A 23334-nucleotide genomic window follows, 5' to 3' on the forward strand; every position below is an offset into this window, starting at 1 on the left:
AAGACAAAGATCCCTCAGCAGTTTGTGTATCGGCTAATGAGGCTTAAGCAGAGAGTGTAGTTTGCTTCACAGCAACACAGACAACTACAGAAGATCAAATTCCTAGAACTGATTACACAGTCTGTTAGTGAGGAAACTGAGGCAAAAACGAATTGGTCACACCCATAGCCACAGTTGCAAGTGCCACCCAGAAGGATGATGTGGACAGGCATTATGCTCCCGTGAGTCATGCAGAAGTTAAAGCCAATCGTCTTGCCATTCATGAAATTTCTGCACAAGTATCTGCGTTGACAGAGAATCTAAAAAGGTTGTCATGTCCAAGGACTCTGGCACTCAACAACAAACTAAAATAGCAGCAGCAAGTACACAACAACTAATGCAATCAGAAGTAAAGGGTAAATGCTAACAATGTATATCCCAAATTGCGTAAGAGTGTACTTACTGTTTCCTATGTGGTCAGAGCACCGAGCTGTGGGCTGTCTCATGAGAAGTCAAATGTTAAATGAGAGAAGGTTACTGTGTCCCAACTTCCTTCTGGTGCATCTAGAGGTGATAAACCTGTAAAACAGAACACATCCAACAGAGCTAGTGGAACTGTAGAGAAACGTGTTGCCCAGCTAATTGGCAGCCGTTGCATGATAACTCTGCCATTTAAGTCCAGACTCAGATGCTTCTGGACACGAGAGCCCAGGTCAATATTGTTGGACAGGTCTGAGTAAAAGAAACTTTACCAAAAATCTAAATCCAACCTCTAGATTCTTTATTAGCAGATAGCCAGCTTTTTGTCACTGCAGTGAATGGGACTACTGTACCCTTTGATGGATGGTTTGAAACCTTATTAGAAATCTCCAACGGTAAACAACACAACATTGCCATCCAAGTTCCTCTGTTGGTGAGTGAGAAGTGCAGGGACTTTACACTACTCAGATTCAATGTTATTGAAGAGATCATAATGGAGAATAATGATTGTGCAAACAGCAACTCATTGATCTGTAGTCTGAGACCTTGCAGATGCCAAAAGATGCCACTGAAACATTAACGTCCACAGTGAATTCCAACCTCTCCAATGAAGATACTTCCAAGATCTAAAGTAAAGACTGGGAAAATTGAAATCACTATTCCTGGTGGTCACGTCTTAGAGGTGAGGTGTCAAGTAAAAGCATGGCACAAGGAGGGACTATGATTTTTGAACCAATGTCCAAAGTTTCATCCAAGAAGGGTTGGTATTGTTTCCTGCTATTGGAAATGTGCCCCTGGAGCCAGTAAAAACAGTAAAAATTCCAGTTCAAAATTCCACAAATCATAACATTTACCTACCTCAGAGACTTATCTTAGGTAACATAGAATCTATCAATGAAATTAGACCAATATACTTATCCTCTAACATTGGGCAGTCAGATAAACAGGTCAGCAATGCAGTTCTGTGCTCATCCCAGACAAGGTCAGCAGATAATTTATTTCTTTGGAGGGAAATTCATGGTTTTCCATTCTGGTTTAGGGAAGCACCTACCATCAGGGATTTGTGAGTGAGGATTCTGGACTTGTCACTGCCTTCAACACTCCATGGGGATTATACGAATGGGTCTGCATTCCCTTTGGATTGACAAATACCTGGATGCATAGAAAGAGTGTTAGAGGGTATCTGAGATTAATGCTGTGCTCCCTATTTAGATGATGTGCTTTGCTACTCAAAGTCCTTCACTGATCATGTTGATCATCTGTGAAAAGTGTTTTAGAAAATGAGGGAACATGGAATTAAATTCTGTCCAAAAAAATGTGAGCTGTTTAAGAGATAGGTGTGATACATTGGCCGCTTGGTGTCAGGAGAGGGGATTCAGATAGACCCAGCAGATTTGGGAAGCTGTCAGGACCTTGAAAAACAAAGAACCCCACACAGTGGGAGAAGTGCGTGGCGCTGCTTGGGTTTCTAAGTTATTACAGGTCCTATATCCAAGACTTCTCCAGATTAGCCAAGCCACTCTTTGAGCTTCTCCAAAGACCTCTTGGGTCTAATGATGGACACACAATCCTCAGGTTCTCAGTCATCCTGGTGCAGTAAGACCAAAAGACGATGGCCAACTTTACTCCAGAACCCCAGTCATTTGGACTGCATAACATCAAGTGTTGTTTCCAGATTTGTAGACATGTTAAACCAGCCTGCCAGTGCTGGCCTATCCAAATCTTGATCTACATTTTTATTACACACAGTGGTTCCAATGAAGGTCTAGGGCAGGTGTCAAACTCAATTCCTGGAGGGCCGGAGCCCTGCAGAGTTTAGATTCAACCTGCTAAATCACATATACTATGCATGTCTGAAGAACTTGATTAGCTGGATCAGGTGTGTTTAATTAGGGTTGCATCTAAACTCTGCAGGGCCCGGCCATCCAGGAATTGAGTTTGACACCCCTGGTCTAGGGGCTCTATCATGCTCCAACAGTCACACTGATAAGAATCTGCTGAACTATGTCCTCAGCACAGCAAGGTTGTATGTGGTTAGGCAGCACTGGGTGAGAGAGCTAGCAGACTTTCATTTTGACATCCAATACAGATTGGGTAAAGCCAATGTTGATGCCGATACACTGTCAAGGCACCCCTGAAACTGACAGACAGCATGCTGTTTGGCAGGGTAGTAAAGCTGTGGCTGACAGTGATGTGCCGTGGGCAGCTGCCTTAGAGCTCAACACTCCAAGTAGAGGAATCCTGTTTACTGGGGACAGTAGTTTCACAGTCACTCCCGAAGAAGTCAAAGCAGCACAACGAGATGACCCAGCAATCTTGGAGGTAATCCAGATGAAAGAAAAGGATAGACACCAAGTGGGAAAGATAAGCATCGCATGAAAAAGGAAAGGAGTAGACTTCTCTTTGAATGGACAAAATTGGAGATGGAGGTTGGAATTTTGTACAGACAATTCTGGCAGCGCTGCCAGTTAGTTCTCCTTCTGCAGTTTAGAGCAATGGTGATTAAAAAGTTACACAATGAAATGGGACATGTATGAGTTGCTTCATCTTGCTCGTGAGTGCTTCTACTGGCCCTCAGTGGGGAAGTAGTATATCACCACGAAGTGTCCCTGCATTACATGCATCTTTAGCCGAGTAAAGGTGGTAATAAGTATATTCTTCTGCTTGTATATGCTTCTGCTTGCCCAGGCATATCCAACAAGAAATAAGTTAGGCAAAACCGCGGCCGAGAAGATTTTTCAGAACTTCATCCGGACCCCATAAGCAATGTTTTGTGTTCTTGGTAATCAACATTTACACCTGAAAATTAAAAACAACATGTAAGCCATGTGGTTGTTAACCATCTTTGTAAGTAATTTGAAAATGTAGATCTGTGAAATGAGAAAAAGTCACATGGCCCTCTTTACCCACTGCTCGACATCGCAAGAGATTGACCCTGCCACCACCCCCTTGGGGAGAATGGTGTCAGGATCCATATCCCTCCCAGGACCCTCGAACAGACAAGAAAGGGCATCAGGCTTAGTGTTCTTGGATCCAGTCCGATACAAGAGGGAGAAGTTAAACAGCCCTAAACAGAGATGGGGAAAGGAGAGGAATGGCATGAATGCCCCACTGAGCTGTAACGAGGTGTCCAAAAGTTGCTCTCAGCTCCCGAATCAATAAGAGCTGGACAGGAGTGAATGGTGTCTTCAAACTGAATGGAAAAAGGAAGCAGGGTACGAGACTTCAGAACAGGGATCCGAAGCGCCGATCAGGATCCCTCGACTTGCTGATGGGCCCCGGCTTTTAAAGGACACCGGATGGCTCTGTGTCCAGGCTTGCCACAATATAGGCAGATACCTCGAGTCAGTCGATCCTGCTTCTACTTGGCAACACGACGATGCCATCCAACCTGCATGTGCTGAGAATTAACTTTTGTGACATGAAGCGGCTAGCAGACAGTTGGTTTAGCCAGACTTCCTGACCTGAGCCCTAGTTAGTCAAGTGTGAGCTCTTAGGCTATGTGCTATATTTCCCAGGAGGTATGAAGACCATCTCTTTCAACAGGTCAGTTCTGCTCCAGAAAATCCAATTGTCTATGAAACCTGTTATTCTGTGGGTACCACTTAGACATCCAGACACTGTACTTGCAGATTCACACACCTCTTTAATGTTGTTTATATGTTATTATTATTTATTTATACATACAAATATTTAGTTCAGAGTAATAAACTAACACTGCTCTAAACTTAGTTATGTATTCTGGCCTACAGAGTCCATGGTCCTGTCTGAAGTCTGAAGACAAGCCAGGCTAACCCGCAGCCACCTTTGAAACACTTCTGGGCATTTTTTTGCATTGGAAACTTTTTCACTAAATTTCATATTTCACATCACCAATGAAATCTGAAACAACTGTGTAATAATTCATGTTTCTTTTGCTCAAAACGCATTATAAAAAGCTTATATCTCAGGCGAGATCAGCCAGTAAATGATTATCAGGACTGGGACTAGAACCCGGGTCTCTGGCAGGAGAGTCTTATGTTCCACCTCTCAGCCACAGAAAACAGTTGAACCCAATAGTGAGACGCGTTCTTGGATTAACTCAGCAAAGTTTAATGAGCAAAAAGCAAAGGGCACAAAAATCCCTTTTCTTAGAGAAGGTCAAAACAATAATCATCAGTCCAAAAAGGCAAAACACCTCCAAAACTAAATTCAGGAGAAGGCATAAACAAGCCAAATTTAACATAGAAACAAAAGATTTGCTAAGAAACGTTCTTAGACTTACAATAGGACTGGCTAAGGAACATCAATATGCAAGCAAAGAACCCAAAGAAAGTCCTCTGTTTAAAACAAGGCAGATGTGAAAGCAGTTGCACTGATTAGAAACAGATAATGCATGAGGCTCTATAGGGACATCTAGTGGCCAAAATAAAGCATCTCAAGCAAAAGCTCTGACAGTACGTATGCCCAGTCCTAGGCAAACATCTCAGAATGCTCCCACAGTACCTCCCCACACCAATATCTGATTGACACTCAATACTTTAAAAAAGATGCATTTAATTCAACAGCGAACCGCTGATGCTAATGCGCCTATTAAATGTGTTATTAAGCACTGTGGTCTGATCAGCACTGCTTTAAGTTGAACATCTCTTGTGTTAGACAAGCGACCATGTTCAGTCACTGAGTCATGATTTTAATGCCCAGTAAATCTTAAACATAAAAATTTAAAAAACTGTCTAATGACAAGAGCAGAACTGGCCAACTGAGCCTGTTTCTCCCAAGGTTTTTTTCTCCTCTGTTCTGTTATGAATGGGGCTTTGTTTCCTTTCTGCTGTCATTTCTGGCTTGGTTAGTTGGGGCACTTAATTTGTAGCGATTATCATTGATTTGATAACAGAGATTGTCTCTGCATTTAATAAAAAATGCAGTTTAATCTTGTCATTATATATTACTATTACTCTATTGTCCTATTTGATAATGTTAAGTACTTTGATTAAGTCTGTATTGTTAAAAGCACCATATAAATAAAAGTGATTGATTGATTAAATGGTCTCATTTCAGTTTTTGACTCTACTAAAGCATAAACATACTATAATATGTTTGCAGATATTTAAGAAACATGCTAAGTTAACATATTTGTTTATCTGAAAACAATGCTACATTCAGTTAACTTCCTTTTTAAAATGTGAGTTTTATGTGGTTCTTACCAACTGAGAGACGCATGGTTTGAAAGAGATTTATTGTTAGAATGACTCAGATTTTTTAATTGTGTTTCACCATCCTGGGTTGCCAGTTGGTCAGAAAACACAGATTATATTTCTTTCATCATCATGTGCACTTGTTTCTCTTGGTGTCGTCAATCTGGCAGCTTGCGTGTACATGAGAATTGACTTGGACATGGACTTTAAACCTATTTAAAGGATCCACTGATAAGACAATGCCTACTCAGTAAATTTTGTCTTCTGTTGGATAAGATGTGTCCACATGTTGATGTGACACAACAACAGATGAAACTCATCAGTGGATTGATTATGATCAATAATGATTTTGACAACACATTTTAAATGTTTTGTTTTAAATCCATGTTTTAGTCACAATAGACTCTTCCATATCTAGTCTTTTTCTTTTTCTTTCTTTCTTTCTTATGTAATATTATGCACTTAGGTAGATTATCAAAAGAACATCTCTTTTTATCACACTATCTTGCAGCCTAACTTACTCATCTTTATGTGTGGATGAAGCAATCGCCCCTAAGAACTACAATTATGATAAAGAAAATAAAAAGAGCAGTTTTTAGTGTGTAAAACATCTAAGTGAAATGAAAAATATATTACAAAAATATTGCAATAGCTGCAAACAATAAGCTTGGGTGTCTGAGCATTGGATTGCCAAAGCAGACAATTAGGTGACACAATTGTCAATTTAGTCACCGATTGTTAAATAAGTTCAATAATTCCGTATGTACATTGACACAATAGAAATTAGTTTTTAAGGACAAAAAAATTTAAAACCAAAAACACAATTTTTGTTTTAAGTTAAAATTAATGGTTTACAATTCCATGCCCATACTTTCCATGCCCCCTAAAAAAAGGTATGATACATCATTTGCCACCTATTTGTATTGTTGTAATTTCCTAGGTATACACTAGATGGCAGCAATTTATAATTAGAATTATAAATTGTGTGTTATAATTAATATAGACATGAGAGAGAAGGACGTGAGGGGAGTAAACATTCTTTTTAATATATATATATATATATATATATATATATATATATATATATATATATATATATATATATATATATATATATTATTTATTAATAAAGTGTGTAGGCCTATATTTAGTTTTAGTAAACGTTTTACAGATTTAAAGTAGTACCATATAATGGCCAGGCTTATTGTGTACATGCTGTACTGCAGAAATTGTTTAAAAATTAATTCATGATTTAGGCTAAGCAAAATTTTCAAAGACCTTGCATGCAGGTCATTCTCTGCCCTTTGGAAGGGTAAATTCTGTTTATGTTTCAGACTATGCAAACATGTAAAGCCCTATTCTTGGTACTTCAGGCACTGCAGGAGCATTTGCCTGTGCAGATCTGGGCTGCATCTAAAAGAATTTACTATGTTTTACATATGCAAATGTGCATCATTCACGTTTGTATTCCTCAGAGTTTTACAATAGAGTTGTGAACAAAGTGAGAACATAGTAAAACTTGGGGGGGAAAGAAAGAAAGATAAATAATAATAATAATAATAATAATAATAATAATAATAATAATAATAATAATAATAATAATAATAATAAAACCTTCTAAACGTTTTCTTTCAATATATTAACCGCATTACAACGTTATATCTACTAATTAGATAGGTTCTTCGAGGTGTTCTGGTTCTTCTGTGGGCCCTCGCAGGTTGCCTTGGTTTAGACTGTGAACCCGTCATCTGATAGTCCATGTCATCGTAACAGCCAAGACTTGAGCCCCTATTGGTCATCCTCACTTCCGTTACACTTTTAGCATCACCGCGCCACCTCGCGTCACTCTCCAGCTCTTTCGGGATCGGACGCACATTCGTGGTTTTTAATTCATTCATTCCACAGCAGAGGAGCAGGCGGTCTCGATCGGTCTACAGTTTCCTGCTGTCCTGTATTGTTTTGTGGAAGTAGTAGACATGGTAAGGACCGCCATCTTCATATGTAATACATGTTTTGTATGAGATTTTCCTCAGATGAGAACATCCTGGTGGATGCTGAATGATCAAAAAAAAACTAGTACTTAAGTAAAATCACATCCGAAACTAACAAATTATACTTTTAGTTCTCTATGTGTATTATTCAAGCATTGTGTGCATCTTTGACTGTCTTTGATTTAAGTGTTTTTTTCTTTTAGATTTTGTACTGACTAAAACATCACTGCACTTAAAATCTTGTTAGGTAAACTAACACATTTGCTTTGTTGTTTTATGTGTTATTAGCACTTAAAATGACTGGTTTTGTTCACCATGTAGGTAAAAAAATTATAATTTGTACTTTATATATTAGAAATTACCCCTTATTACCTCATGCAATTCATACAACTTTTACTTTTGCAATTCGTACTCTTTTTACTGCTCATGCAGTGGCATTTCAGTTTAATTCTATTCACTGTAATTGTCTCTCTGCTGAAGAATATAGCTTACAAAGGTTTGATGTCAGGGTAACCTGGCTGGAACCAGTCCAAATGACCTGAAATACTTTGACAGCTGCTTAAAACTCCAATTACCTGTATATGAAGTGCTTCTTGATGACCTGTTTAAAAAAGCATAAATGTATCTAAAATACAGTGTCACTTCAGGAAAATACTGTATAGAGCTACATGATTATTCACTGTATGGTCAAAACACATTTTATATAGCACCCATGTTTTGTTAATAATAAGAAAAAAATCCATTGATCTATCTTAAAAAGTCAAACTATACACTGTCAGAAAGAAATGTACAAAATGTACCCTTTAGGGTACAAGTGGCTGTTGGTGGCGTGGTACACTCAAGGGTACAAGTTTGTAACTCTTCTTTGAGGTACAAAATTGTACCTTATAATGTTGTACTATTTAAGGGCCAACTATTCAAGGAACAATTGTGCACAAAGGTACAAAATGGTACCTTTCATCCTAGGATAGGTTAAATAAATAAATAATACTTCAGAAACTGATATTGATTTTATTGCAATTGGATGTGACTTTTCTGTTTCTGATGTTTGTTTTTTTTTTAATTCTCACATTGCACACAGAAATAATCACAATATTAAACAAAATCTTATTGTGACATTTTTCTTTAACATCCAATAATTACAGTATACTTTAACAACATATGTTTATACTTTTGGTAAACATGAAATCTAAAGGTTTCATCATTTGAAAATGTGTGCTGCATTCATTGGACAATCATGAATATTTCTTAAGAGCATTAAGTGAAACAGAGAAGGCAAAGTATATTTGCAGGTGTTAATGTAAGACATTGATTACTCTTAACTGCAGTAGGTATGGGGTTGTCTCCATCACCAGTAAGTTCTTAAGTCCTGTGCTTAAACTTTGTGACGATGGTTTGCTCTAAATGAGAAAGCACAAATCACTTCAAATCAAATTGTCTTTTACTGATGGATAAATATAATCTACATACATAGAGTAGAAAATGCATTTTTACTTTATACCATTTGTATGTGGGCACATTAAATACATTAAGAATCATAAAAAAAAAACATTTATCACATATAACTGTCTCATTAAACAAGGCTAGTAAAATGAGAAGTGCTGCTTTTAAAACAATTCCTGAAACACAAGACATGACATACAAATGAATAGAAGAGTCAATTACAGAGATGAAGAGTCGATGATCGTCTTCACTTCGAGATTCCTCTCTAGCCTCTTTACGCAGTGATTATAGAGATTTCTCTTGAGCAATCCATAGCACACTGGATGCCATTTTTCTTGAAAGTAGTGCCATAGATTAATACAGATAAATACAGGAAACCAATTTATTGATGAAGCTGCAAATATTTAAGAAAAACACAAGCATGAGTAATTCAGAAGATTTTTTTATTACAGATTGAGTGTCCAGTATATAATTTTAGAATTATAATTCTACACTAACCTCTGATGGACTCTTCAAGAATGGATATTTGTTGACAGCATCTTTAACCGTCATCTTACTAGTAAACTTCTTTCACCTACAGGCAAAGGTCTTCCTTATTCACTTTTCAACAAAGTGAGTATTTGACTGTGTCCTTCTGTACTGGTCTTGCATTATTTTTACTTGCCCAATTACAAATAACAATCAATGCCCTTCTGCATAGACAAACATGAAGATAGTGTTATTTCTAATTTCTAAGCATGAAAATAATAAAAGGTTTGTAATAATGATAATTTGAGAACAATACACTTTGTGTCACACAGTGTATTGTTACATCTACAACAGTGATCTAAAAATAAAAAAATTACATAATCACTAATCATAGTGGTAAACATTGCAAATATAGGCAGTGTTGGCGCTAGCTGTTATTATAAGAGGTTTGTAAATATCGTTAGTGACATCCAAAAAATCCTAGAGAAAACACTCTATTGTCTTACAACTTTTAAAACATGTATATTAAGGTTAACAGTGTAACTTACTTACTGCCAAAAACACCATACTCTCCCCTTCTATGACGTCTTTATAAAATTAAATTAGCTGTAGTGTGCACATCTCTGTGCAAATTCACTGGCCTCAGAATTAACCGAAGCCATGAGAGGGATATTCTTAAGGTGACAACAACTGTATGTCTGTAAAATTTCAATGGTACAAAAATGTACCTCTCACATTTGATGTACCTTCATAATTCTTTTTGGGTACTTTAAGAACCAATTGTGTACCTTTTAAAGGTACAGTTATATGTTTTGTTCCCCTAGGAACAAAATTATTGTTACGCCAAGCCAGCAGAGGGAGCACTTACCTTGGCATGAACTATGATCACTTTCTCTGCTACTTCCTGTTTGGTGACTATAAATTCTGAAGTAGGCATTTTACTAACATGTAGCATTGTAGTTATTATAAACCTTGTTTGTTCTTGCCTTGGTTTTCCCCTGTTGATATTCTCTGGTTTTGACCCTGCCTGTCTTCCGTTTTTGATTGTTTGCTGGCTGACTCGACTTTGTTAGTTTTTGGATTTTGTTGTTGCCTCTGATAATCCTGTTTGCTGTGTTTTTGACCATGCTTTGATGCTTTGACCATGCCTTGGCTAAATAAAAACCTGTGAATGGATCTGCATGCCTCAGACCCCCCACACATGACAGAATGCTACATCAAACCAGGATCCAGCAGCTTTCCAACCAAACCATGGCCAGGTATGTGCCTCGCTACGTCATTGCTAAGCCTCAAGAAGAGCATCCGATCATTTGAAGACTATATCCAGGAATATCTAGACCTGGCTTGCCTCTCAGATTTACCGGACTGTGTTTTGATCGACTTCTTTTGTGAGGGGATAAATAAACCGCTTAAGACAGAACTTGTTTGTGAGGGTCCTCGGGGTCGCTACACAGTTTTGTGGAGTTTGCCATTCATGCTGGGTATTATGGAGAAAGAGGATATCGATCGACCCTGTAATGGCGGCTTTGCCAGTGGAGCCCGTTCACAAGATGGCCTCCACACCTGATCCCTCGGGCTGCCTCTCCAGTATTTCCAGGCATTGTGGATGCAGCATTTGAGATCCCCAGGGCGTTCCGAGGGCATTTAAGGCTGGTATCCAGTCTGGTGGACCCGCCATTGATATCAGTAAGGGCACAAGTCATTCCTGAGACTGTTCTCTGTGCTCCATCCACTGTGCTTCCTGTAATAGCGGTTGCCATTTTGAGTGTTTGGGCTACACACTGCTCAACTCCTACACCAGTCTGCAAATCTGCTCTTGATCCTTCTTCATCAGCCCATGCCAGTGCTCACTGAAGTCATGAAAGAAATCTTTACAACCACTCCATTCCTTGTACACCCTTCAGAAACACTCTGGAGACAGAACTGTGCTTACATAGCAGCATCTACATCTGGCTTCTTCTCCATGAAACTCCTAGAAAGCACAGCAGAATTATGATGTAGGCAGTCATGAACTTCTTGCCTTAAAATTCACCCTGGAATAAAAGAGATATTGAATGTAGGGAGCTTGTCACCCTTTGTTATGTTTACTGACCACTGTAAGTGAGTATCTCCGCAATGTCAAACGACTCAGGGAAGCAAGCTCTTTTTTTTTTGCCTGCCTCATGGCTTATAGACAGTTATGGCTTGTGAACAGATTCTTAAAAAGTTGTGTTTAGCTTATGTTTGCTTATGGTGTTGGTATTGTTTTGTTTTTTAAATATTACTGCTCAATAGATACTATTTTATAGAAATATTATTTTACATAAATAATAGTAATATTTAATAATAGTGTTTATTACTGAGAAACAGTTTGTTTGTTGGTGATTTTAGTTTCATTGTTCTGCCATTAGATGGAGACAAGAGTTTCTTATTTTTAAATAAAGTCTATAAACTGAAGCTATTTGTAGTTTTAACAACAGAATGATATTTTTTTTTGTTTTTTGGGAGTTAGTATCAGTATGTTAAGGTTATCTATAAGCCAGTGTGCTCTAAAACAGTGACAAAATTCGTATTTAGAAGACATAAGCTTGTGGTTTGACTCTTCTGCCAAATAGAGAACATGTGAGTTGTATTGAGTGGCAACAGTTTTACTTCTGTGCACTGAACATTTAATAATCAATTTGCTCCAGCTCCACTCTGGGTGTTAAGTTATATTTATCTTCTGAGCATGAGCAGAGTGCAATGGGTGGGGTTTACCACATACTGTATGTATAGTGCATACTGTGGCTCAAGGCACTAACCCCCTTGATAAATATGGTAGAAGAACGAAATGTTCAATTTGCCAAAGTACTTTTCACTAGGCAAAGGATTGCCCAAACAAAAAGGAATATGTGAGACTGACAAAAGATGAAGCTGAAGAATGCAACATAACGTGGTTTTCAAATGGCTTTTTATCTAACACAGACATCTTTATGGTGGAGACTATGGAGGATCAGCTGTGATTGACACAGCCTGTGCAAGAACTTTGTACGTGGAGAAAAATGGCTTGAGGATTACACAAGTGGGCTGCCACAGAGTGAGTTACAAAAATGAAGTGCAAGACCTTTCAGATCTGGTAATGGCAAAGTTGTTCACTCCACAAGGAAAGTTATCATTTTAGCTATCTATACCAGATGCAAAATAAAGACAGAAGTTGTTCCAGCAGACATACAAATGCTCTTAACCAAATGTTATTAAATAGAGCAAGTGCAATTCTGGACATTTCAAAATGACAAAGCAACAATATTTAAACAACCTGTTAAATTTGAACTGACATCTTCAGGACATTGTGTGAACTTGAGAGATAACAGTCGTCTAGATGAAAAGCAGACAAGTGAGAACAAAATTAGAAATTGACAGAAAACATGACAACAAAAGCAAATGAGAAAGTCCTGTTGAAACTACACAGACAATTTGGACATGCTACAGCTGAAAGACTGACCTGCTCAGGTTATCATGATGATGAATGCAACACAATTCTCAAGAACATTGTTAAAAATTGTGATAGATGCAGCAGGTACAGCAAGCCAAAACATAAGCCTGTTGTTGGTTTGTTTCATGGCATCAGCCTGTAATCAGACTGTGGCTATGGACTTAGACAACCTTGAGCCGGGAGTATGGTATTTGCATGCAATTGACCACTTTACATGCTTCATTAAAGGGAGTATTGTCACCACAAAGAACCCAAAAGAGATAGTGAAGCACTTTATTCACTGCTGGATAAGTGTTCATTGTACTCAACATATAATGTTTAGTGATAATGGAGGTGCATGTAACAATGACGAAATAAAATATATGGCTGAAAAGTTTAACATTGAAGTTAAAACAACACAACACTGTGTTAAAACATGGAGCAATGACCTATTAGAATGGCACAATCAGACTCTAACTGAAATTTTGCTGAAAGTGAGGAGGAACAACAGCTGTGACTAGAAGACTGCACTAGATTGGAGATTAATGACAAAGAACTCTTTGCAAAATGTTAATGGATATAGCCCCTACCAGAACCCAAATCTGCCCTCTGTTCTCATCAATAAGTCCCCAGTTTTGGAAACAAGGATGAGTACTTGCATAACTCATGAGTATTATCAGTATTATAGTATTAATCAAGTGTATTATAAGCAAGCAGATTGTAATGAGTATAAAGGTTCAGGTGTGGTTATAGGCCAAGACGCCGTGGTTGTATTAGTCAGGAATGGCGTAACCTATGTTTGAGTGCATCAGTCTAGACTAAGAAAGGTGGATGACCCACAAACAAAAGTGGAGATGACAGAAAGGGGAACAAATGAAAACAGATGAAAATCCCACAGTAATACCAGCAGCAGATGTCAGTGACACTGAAAGTGAAAATGAGGAAATGACACAAACAAGTGATGAACATCTTAATGGTGAAAATGACAGTGAACCTTCTGTATCAGTGCTATCAGGACAGGATATTCTTAATCAATCCCAGACAACACAAACCCATGCCTCTATGAGCAGTGAAGGCCTAAGACTGAAAATTGGTTAAACGGTTAAATACACACACTGGGGAAATCTTTAGCCAAGCAGGAAATGATACTGGAAAACACAAGAACTTGTACAATTTGCATTACAGGAAACCTGAGGAAATTGCTGACACAACTGGATCAGTCGATCTAGGACAAATGGACAGTGAACATGCTTAGTTGTGCACTGACTACAATGAGGATGATGTACTGATGATAGTACATGATGATCTCTATATGTCTGTGAAAATACAGAACTCAGGATCTGGAAGAGAATGAATGTTTTTGAAGACATAAATGATGAAGTACAGAAGTGAATCTCCACAAGATGGATGTGCAACACAGCAATACAGTGTGAAGAAGTTGAGATGGGCATGCAAAAATTGGACAAATGTTGCAGATTGCCAGGCAAAGCAGACCTGACATAATGTGTGACGTATCCCATCTTGGCATCTAGCACAACGCATATTACTGTTCAGACTCTGCATGTTGCAAATCAGATCTAATCAGAAAACTAAAATCAGAAGAGGTCACCTTGAGATTCCAGTACCTAGGGAAAGACAGTTCTATTAAGTTAGTGGTATACAGTGACATTTAATCATGCTTATGGAAGAAAATGGAAAATTCTCACCTATATCCCGGTAGTCAAAATGAATCAAAAGGGTTGTATGGAGTACCTTAGCAGGAGATACTTTGGCACTTGCAGATGGGTTTGATAGTGGAGTTAACACTGGTGGCTGCTCATCTATCAACTTGCCCATTGTTTGTATAACAGACAACCATTCCTTCTTGAGGTTCTTGATGCTTTGCTTCAAAATCTGTCACCAAAAAGAGACTGCATCCAGAAATCAGCAGTATCAGGGAACTTATACTGTCTGGAACCATTCAGCAGATCTTGTGGTCAGCCACCAAAGCGCTAACTGCTTAACAAAAAAGGGGGCATGTGCACTTTGCCTTTTGAAAGCTCTCAAAACAGGTGTACATTATATTAAAGACTGAAAGTATTTAACAAGAACTTACTTATGTTTTGTCAAGTTTTTTGTTCTTCTAAATTTGAACTGTATTCATTGTTAAATTAAGAGATTAAGTTATTTATCTAAATTATGTGTTACTATGGCTATCAACACCAAATCCATTACATGCTCCTGAACTCATAACTACTACTTTTTTAGATTGTTATGAGAGTTATGACTTGGACCAATGACAGATGTACCTTTGCAAGACCTTTGCAGTGCCCAAAAAACCAGTACACCCAACTGTCAGTCTAAACATAAGTTGTCTCTCTCTTCTGTTTTCCAGTATTATCTCCTGCAACCCATCACCAAGTGTGACTATATCTCTATATAGCTACTGGTTTGTGCTTACCTTCCCTGCACAGTCTGATTCACTATCACCCTGCAATAATAAATTATAATCAGTGAAGTCATCCTCATCCCTATTATTTTTTAATGTGCCTGGCATAGTAACATATACACAATCGCTCTCACTGATCATTCCAATCCAGTTTGTTTAATAAAATATCCTGCTTGGATTCACCAGCCTTTTCTCTTCAGTGTCCATATAGATTTATCCTGACTTGACTTGTATTTGAAAATGCTTATACATGTACTGTGTTTCATCTCATTTTAAGCTCACTCACCAGATTTTTTCAAGGGCACTGTAAAAATTACAGGGTTTTGCAAGTTAGATGGCAAATCAACAAGGTGTTTTAAGCGTCATGGTTTCTCTAAATGAGGTTAATTTACTATTTGAGTGGCCACTAAGCCAGATTCTAACAGAGACAGTGATAGGCAATGACCTGTAAAACAAGAGAGGTCACTGTTTTCATTTTTTATTTCATTTTTCTGAAAGAGAGTTAGCATTTCATTTCATCACTTTCTGCTGATTAAAGAGAAATTTGAGCCATATTAGAGGATGTATTCAAAAGCTTTTCTTTTTTTTTTTAAGGAAAAAACTTGTGTTCAGGCATTTTGATTTGAATGGAAAAGAATTGGACATCAAAACAAAAATTAAATTTTTTAATTCACAATAATTTTTTGCTTCACCTGACTTTTAAAATCTGTACACGGTACATGCATAACTCAAGTAACGCACGTATGTAAAATCTAGAGCAATTGTACAATTCTCAGAACAGGCAACTTGTGTAATGTTTATTGAGCTCTCTGCATTCACATGGTATAATTTTTCTCAAAGCAAGCATACTTTGTAATTTGACTGTGTATGTGTTACTATGTCAGGAAAATAAATTAGGTGGGAATAGAAGGTCGTTAAGATCTGAGCAGACATAGACAAAGCCTGTATTCTCCATACATCTTCAAGTGAAAACTCAATTTTTGTTTTTCTGCTCTTTTCTTGTCTTTTAGAACCACCTTGAAAAGACTGACAGGCTGTTAAATTCTATAGTGGACAGCCTATTTGGAGAAAGAGGTTTGTACCTTTTAACACTTTTTATGCTGGTGTTATTAATTGTGGCTTTGCAAATAGTGCTGTGTATGAGTCATTCATTCATTTGAATGAATGAACACGATTCATTCAATTGACAATTTATTCCAAAACAAATCACTGCTGTGTGAGATTACTGCTATGGATTTAAAGGTAATATTTTCTCTGCAAAATTGGGCAAAAACAGACAATATTGTGTTTGAAATTAAATACAAAACAATAATAACTTTTTATGTTCTGAACTGTTATATAAAATCACATTTGAACTTCTGATAGTTCTCGTTCTCTGTTCCTGGCTGGTGGAACGATCTTCCCGTACATATCCGGAATGCTGGATCTCTGTCAATCTTTAAGAAACTGCTGAAAACGCACATCTTTCAGCAATACCTGACCTCATCATAAAAAAAAAAAAAAATACTCTCACTGTCTCTGTCTCCTTCTCCTCCCCTTGTTTATTCCTTCCCTTCTGGCATGTACTAATTTGAACACTCCCTGTGACTGGGTGTTATAAGCACTTACTCTCTCTGTTTGTCTCTCAAAAAAATGAATCGCTGTTGTACTCTCAATTGTAAGTCGCTTTGGATAAAAGCGTCTGCAAAATGACTAAATGTAAATGTAATGTAAATGATAGATTGGTTCAAAAACAGCACTTGTGTGATATAGCTCTTACTGATCATGTAATATTGCTCATATAAATATAAGACAAAAATGCATACAGGGACATATCTTGAATTTTAGGGTATAACTGCATTTATGGAGTTGTTGTCCTGCATCATGTGTCAATGGGCAAATGTGAAGGAACAGGGCCAGTCCGTTAACTTTGTTAATATATTTAAATCGGTTACTTTTCATAACTAATAACTAAGTTAACTTTAGCTCTTATTTGAATGTGCATTTTAATTTTTTACTACCTCATAGACATACATATTATGCATCAAGTCCAGTATATCCCCTTGAGCTAGAGCTGAGGTCTGAGGCAGGGCTCTAATTATCGAATGATATAAGTTTCCTCAATACGATAGCGAGAGTTCGATAAGTGTTTGATGTAATGTTTATGAGGCAAAAGCGGAATGAAAGAGCGCTATAGTCTTTTGTAGCGCTCCACTCGGACCGTTTATCCGCTCGGATCAAAGTTCAACCGGCAGCTTGAGCTACTAGAGAAGACGTGACTGCGCTGCTTTAGGAAATATTTTCATTTCAATGGCTTGCGGCACACTAGGATGGTTTGTGTGTGCATTCCTTATTAACTGATAAGTCTCGCGAAGTCTGAACAGCACTGTGAGATCCAGTGTGGAGTGCTTGAATTCAGCAAGGAAAACAAATAGCAGCTCAGACAGTTTGACCATGACATGGTTTGACGCGTGCCAGAGACAGTTGTACCAGCATCGTGAGCGAATGCCATACAGCCCCCAAATATGTTGTCTTCTGAGTAGGACCCTCAGCTCCAGACATTTGAGATGAGCTAGGATCCCTAAATCAAAGCGCTAGCTCTTGAGACTGGGCTAAAATGAACCAGTTGTCTAAGTAATTCAGAATGTGGATGCCCTGGAGTTGTAGAGGAGCCAGAGCTGCATCCATGAATTTCATATATGTGCAGGGTGACAAGGCTAGGCTGAATGGAAGAACACGATACTATTAAGCTTCACCCTCGAAAGCGAACCTCAGGAAGTGTTGTGTTGTGGCAATATTTCTATGTATATAATATAATGTAATATAATATAATATTTCTATATTTCTATGAGGCCTTCAGATGGTCACAAACCAGTCCTCTAGCTGGATTTGAGGAACATCTTCATTGTCAACATCTTAAACTTGAATGTTCTGAGATGGTGCTTTAGCCCGCAATGATCTAGAATTGGACGCAACCCCCCTGTCCTTAATATCGATAATATTGACTGTAATATCCTGACTCTCTGTCTGGCAGGGGAACACATTCTATGGCCCCTTTGTCCAGCAGTGTCTGCAATTCTTGTGTCAACAGATGCACTTGTGGGGACCATACCATTGAAATGCGGAGGATGATGTATGAATTGAATCCTGTAGCCTCTCCCTACAATCCTTTGTACCCAAGGAGATAAGTTTGGTAGAAGCTTCCACACTGCCAGTTTCTCTGAAAGTGGCACAAGTTTGGACACTTTGGTCAGATGGGGGGGATGTTAGATATACGTTGTCCTGAAATGTGGCAGGAGCCGACCGAACACTTAACATTTTGCTGGAAAATGTTGCTTCCCGAAAGATAAAACAACAGAGATAAAACAACAGCTTCCTGAGGGTGCTGGGCAGGGGTATTTATTCTCTGTTGGAATTGCATGCATCCCCTCCCCGGGGGAAGCACCCCTTCGGTCCTGGGCACACCAGCCTCTTATTTTTGGCGGAAATGATGCTCCACAGGTCCGGTCTCTTTGAGGCAGAATGTAAAGCACAGTAAGCCGTTCCCCAGTCCCTACAAGGGGGAGCTTGGCTCGCCACAAACTCCTTTTGTATATTATGCCTCAAAGTGACCGTTCCTGGTAGGGTCTTAGTGGCCGACAGTTCAGAATCTAGAGCACAGTGGGGAAGAAATCCACAGACTCTTCCTCACTGGCACTCTCCATCTCAGCAGAAGCAAAAGAAGACTCCACCTGTTCACAGGAAGAGCCTCTTGATCTAGCGAGAGCGTGAAAGAAAGGGGCAGACCCGTCTCATGCGCCTCAGTGTTCACATTCTCCCTCCAGAGGATTGCATGTTCTTCCCCCAAGCACTCAAAGCAGAAAGTGTGCAGATCGTTATCAGAGAGAAGCCGCTCATAGGGCGGCAAACATCTTTTGTCTGCGTCTGCCATTTTCTACTTTTTTTGGTACTTTGCTTTCTGTTTTGTTTTCCGACACACACAATGTGGTCCTTGAAAACAAAAAAGCCAGAGGATGTTTCCGTTTCACATATATTTATAACCTCCAGGTATGTGTAATGAAGTGACGTCACCTTACTGAGGTTATATAAGTAAAACTTTGGTGTGTTTGACACACATGCTTCAACAACCGGTTTTACAAAAAGTGTTCTTATTAGCACTATTGACTGCAGCATTGAGAGTAGCTTTTGAAAGGGAACTTAATATTTATAATACAAATTGTAATCTGTGCTCTAGTAGTTTTATTAATTTATGCATACCTAAAGTTTGTACTTCTTTTGGTCATTGCTCCTTTCAATTTTCTGCTGCAAATGACTGGAATCATCTGTAGCTGACTCTATAGTTTAGTTCATTTATCTCACTTTCTTCCTTTAAAAATTCAGTTCAGTCATTAGTATGAGATCACTGTACTTGTTTTTAGTTATTTGTATATATTATTTTGTTTCTTTTTGTTGTTATACTGTACCTGTTTTTTTATGCTGCCTCTTGGCCAGGTCAGCATTGTAATGAGAATTGGTTCTCAGTTTACTTACCTGGTTAAATAAAGGTTGTTATTATTATTAGAGAAGGCAGTGGTCAGTGGTCCAAAACTGGCCTGCCAGCAAAAATATCTGACCCATGCCTCAACGGGGTGCTCGGCTTTCCTCGAGCCCTCCTAATGATGTAATGCGGAAGGTGTGCGTACCTGCTGGATGTCCTCTCACAACTGAATCACAACTGGATATAAATTGAACTATATGCAGCTAAAAGATAAAGTAGCAACTTTGTATGCAACCACAGAGAACTGTAGACATATCTAAAACATACATAGAAAACATTTAGAAAACAAACATCTAAATGCATTTTTATGAAATATTCTGTTACATATTTTTTTTAACATTTATGTTGTCCTACCTACCACAACTATTTTTGGACAGGGACCAGACGTTGCTATCAGACCAATGTTCCTTTTTGGGAATGAGACACTGCGTCCACCTTCTGTGTGACCACGCTGTGAATGATGTAGAATCTTTCAATGGAAGGGCACGAAAAAAGGCAGGTGACGTCACAGACCAAGACAGCATAAAGGAGCCTGCGGCAAAGCTGTTGTCAGCTTTCTGTCATTCAGATCACCCTCTCTGTGTCTCTGGTTCATTTCATGTCCGGTGAGTCTTATTTATTGTTGTCTGTCCCATACAATTAAAGTTTGATATGACAAGCAAAAGACAAGGGCATTTGGGCGAGGGCAAGTTACTTTGTGAGTGCTGTGCAATCAGGGGGTATTTGCATTCGCGCTCTTTGTATAAGCTGGCATACAAGATCCTCCTGTGGTCCCAGAGCAGATGAAGAGAACATTTTATCATGCAGAGGTGGACCTCTTCGCAATGTCCCCTCTTATTTTCTCTAGCTCCCCAATCGCTCTGCTTCTGGGCGTTCTGATGAGAGTTTGCCGAGACATTGTTCTCTTACTGTTAGTTGCCCTGTTCTGGCCCAGTTGAGTGTGGTTTTTGGACCTAATTTCTCTCCTAGACTGCTCTTCGTGGAAGATTCCAGTCAGGAAAGATCTCCTCTCGCAAACGGTGTGTTAATCTCAACTTGTTATGGGTTCTCTGGCCACCCCTCGCTGATGATAGTCGAGGCTTACTCCACAAGGGGTATGGTGACCTCAAATGCGTATTCTGCAGGTGTCCTAGTTTTGGAAATCTGCAACACTTTGGGTTGGTCCACCCCCTCTACCTTCATCCGGTTTTATGGCCTAGATGTTGGTATAACCCATCAGTCATCTTGTCCTGGTGGTGTATCCTGAGACATAGACACAGGGCAGGCACTTGGAACTCTGGCGCCGTGAGCATCTCGTTCCCATAGTGTTTTGGAGTTCGAGTTCCCAAAAAGGAACGTCTCTCTTTTATTTAATTTAAATCCATTTATCCATCTCCTATGTGTGTTTTAGCAAGATGGTATTTGTTGCAAGTTGGTAAATGAAGAATTTTGCAAGATTACATGTAAATACTCTGCTTTATTCATTTAAAACCTGTACACCACCACACGACTGTGGCACGAATGAGTAGTATTCAAGATGGCGCCACGGGTGGCTGTCTCGGTTTGTTGCTCCTTGGTACTTTTACTGTTTTTGTTTGTTTGTCCTGTTTTAAGTAACTTTATTAATTCCTTTTCATATACGAGTGTCTACTTATATGCATGTATATGTATGTACCAAGAGGTCTTGTAAAACCACAACAAATTCCTTGTGTACACTTGGTGAATAATGGTCATTCTGATTTCTTCAGATTTTTTAATGACTGTCCTACTATAAGATTTAACATAGATTAACAGCTCAATACCAGTTACAAAAGACACTGTAACAGTCTGTCAAAATTCCAGTTTTGTTTTTCATCAATTAATTTCTTGAATTGTGACAGACTGTTACTGTCACGTCTTTGGACTCTTTTGTTGTCGTTTTTGTCTTGTGTCATGTGCTCTGTGTGCCCTACATTCCCTTTCTGTTAGTTGTATCATTGTCATCAACTGTTTCCTGTTAATTTAGTCAATTACATTGTATATTTAAGTCCTGTGTGTTTTATTCAGTTTGTCCGATCGTCGAGGTTCTTACGTGTGGTTTATGTTCTGCCTGCCTGCCTGTTTGTATGTTATTATTTTGCCCGTTTAAGAGGATTAAATCTGTTTAAGTTTATTTTACTTGTCGAGTGCTCCTTTGCGCTAAACCACACACGTGACAGTACGATCGAACCAAAACAGTAAAGCAGTGTATTTTCCCCTTTTGTTTTTTATTTTTGTCATGGATTACCCCTATATTTTATGACCCAAACTTCCTCATCCTCCTGCTGGAGCAGGAGGATCACTCTCTCGAGGGCTATACGAAGGACTTCCACGACTCGCGCTACCCGGACAGCTTCCTCTGCTCGATTCACTTCCGCGGACTAAACACCTCCACACGAGTGAAGCTGTCCAGGGATGGCCCTTGAGAGAGCCTCGCCACGTACATCGAGTGGGTGCTGGTGTCTGGCAATTCGCCGATGACTATTCAGCCCATGGACAACGACACCAGCCCCACTCCAGATCCAGAGCCCAGCCCATCATCTCCCCGCGTCGCAGAGTCCCAGCCTGAGCCCTGAGTCACGGAGTAAGGCACGGCCGCGGAACCATTGCCGAAGAGAGCGACAGAGCCGTGGAGCGCTACCGGACCCAAGCCGACTGTGACAGACCAGGTGCGTGAGCCGGCAACAGAGCTCGCCACGGTGGAGACAGCTGTCTAAGAGCTCCGCCCACTGCACAACGGCTGAGGATGAGCTGATCATACATCTGGGGTGGATGATGTCGACCTGGACGACCAGGACACCTCCCCTGTATCCAGAGTTCCTGTTCCCGTTCAGCCGTCCTGTTTGCTCGCTGGTTCAGTCCAGCCGTCCTGAATACCTGCCTCAGGAGCGCCCCCTAGAGACTGTTCCGCAAGAGCTCCCTCCAGTGCCCGCGCCACGTGCGCTCCCTCCAGTGCACGTGCCATGTGCGCTCCCTCCAGTGTCTGCAGTGCACATTTTCCCACCCTCCCACCCTATCAGACGCCGCCGATGGATCCCAGCAGCCCCTGTGCTCATCCTCAGCTCACCATCTGGTGTTCGCCACGGGTCTACCGGTCTCCATCGCCGCCATGGGTGGAGGATCCCTTGCCTCACCGTCCCGCCTCCTCGGCCTGTAGGCACGTCGGCTCCCCCTAGGCTCCTAGCTCCCTCTTCTCCAGCTACACCAGGCTCCATCGTCCCTCCGGCTTCGCCTTGATCTCTCATCGACCATCCCTCGCCTCGGGATTCCTCTCCTCCGGCTTCGTCTCGTCCCTCCATTCCTCCGGCTCTGTCAGGCTCCTCCTTCCCTCCAGCTCCACCTCAGTCCTCTGTCACTCTGGCTCCACCGCGCCCCTCTCGCCCCTGTCTCCGCATCAGTCGCCGTAGCCTGTGGCGTCGCCTAGG

The 23334-nt window shown here is 39.7% G+C and overlaps 1 protein-coding gene across 1 annotated transcript in view; it reads left to right on the forward strand.

Annotated features, from left to right (window-relative positions):
* The first annotated feature begins 7507 nt into the window (after nt 1-7507).
* Nucleotides 7508-23334, forward strand: part of LOC122329994 (elongation of very long chain fatty acids protein 2-like) — a 34980-nt gene continuing 19153 nt past the window's right edge. The window contains 2 exon segments of the mRNA XM_043226754.1: nt 7508-7615; nt 16407-16470. Of these exon segments, the coding sequence (XP_043082689.1) occupies nt 7613-7615; nt 16407-16470 (67 nt within the window). The 5' untranslated portion in view covers nt 7508-7612.

The sequence above is a fragment of the Puntigrus tetrazona genome, chromosome 24 (genome assembly GCF_018831695.1).
Source record: "Puntigrus tetrazona isolate hp1 chromosome 24, ASM1883169v1, whole genome shotgun sequence".
Lineage (NCBI taxonomy): Eukaryota > Metazoa > Chordata > Actinopteri > Cypriniformes > Cyprinidae > Puntigrus > Puntigrus tetrazona.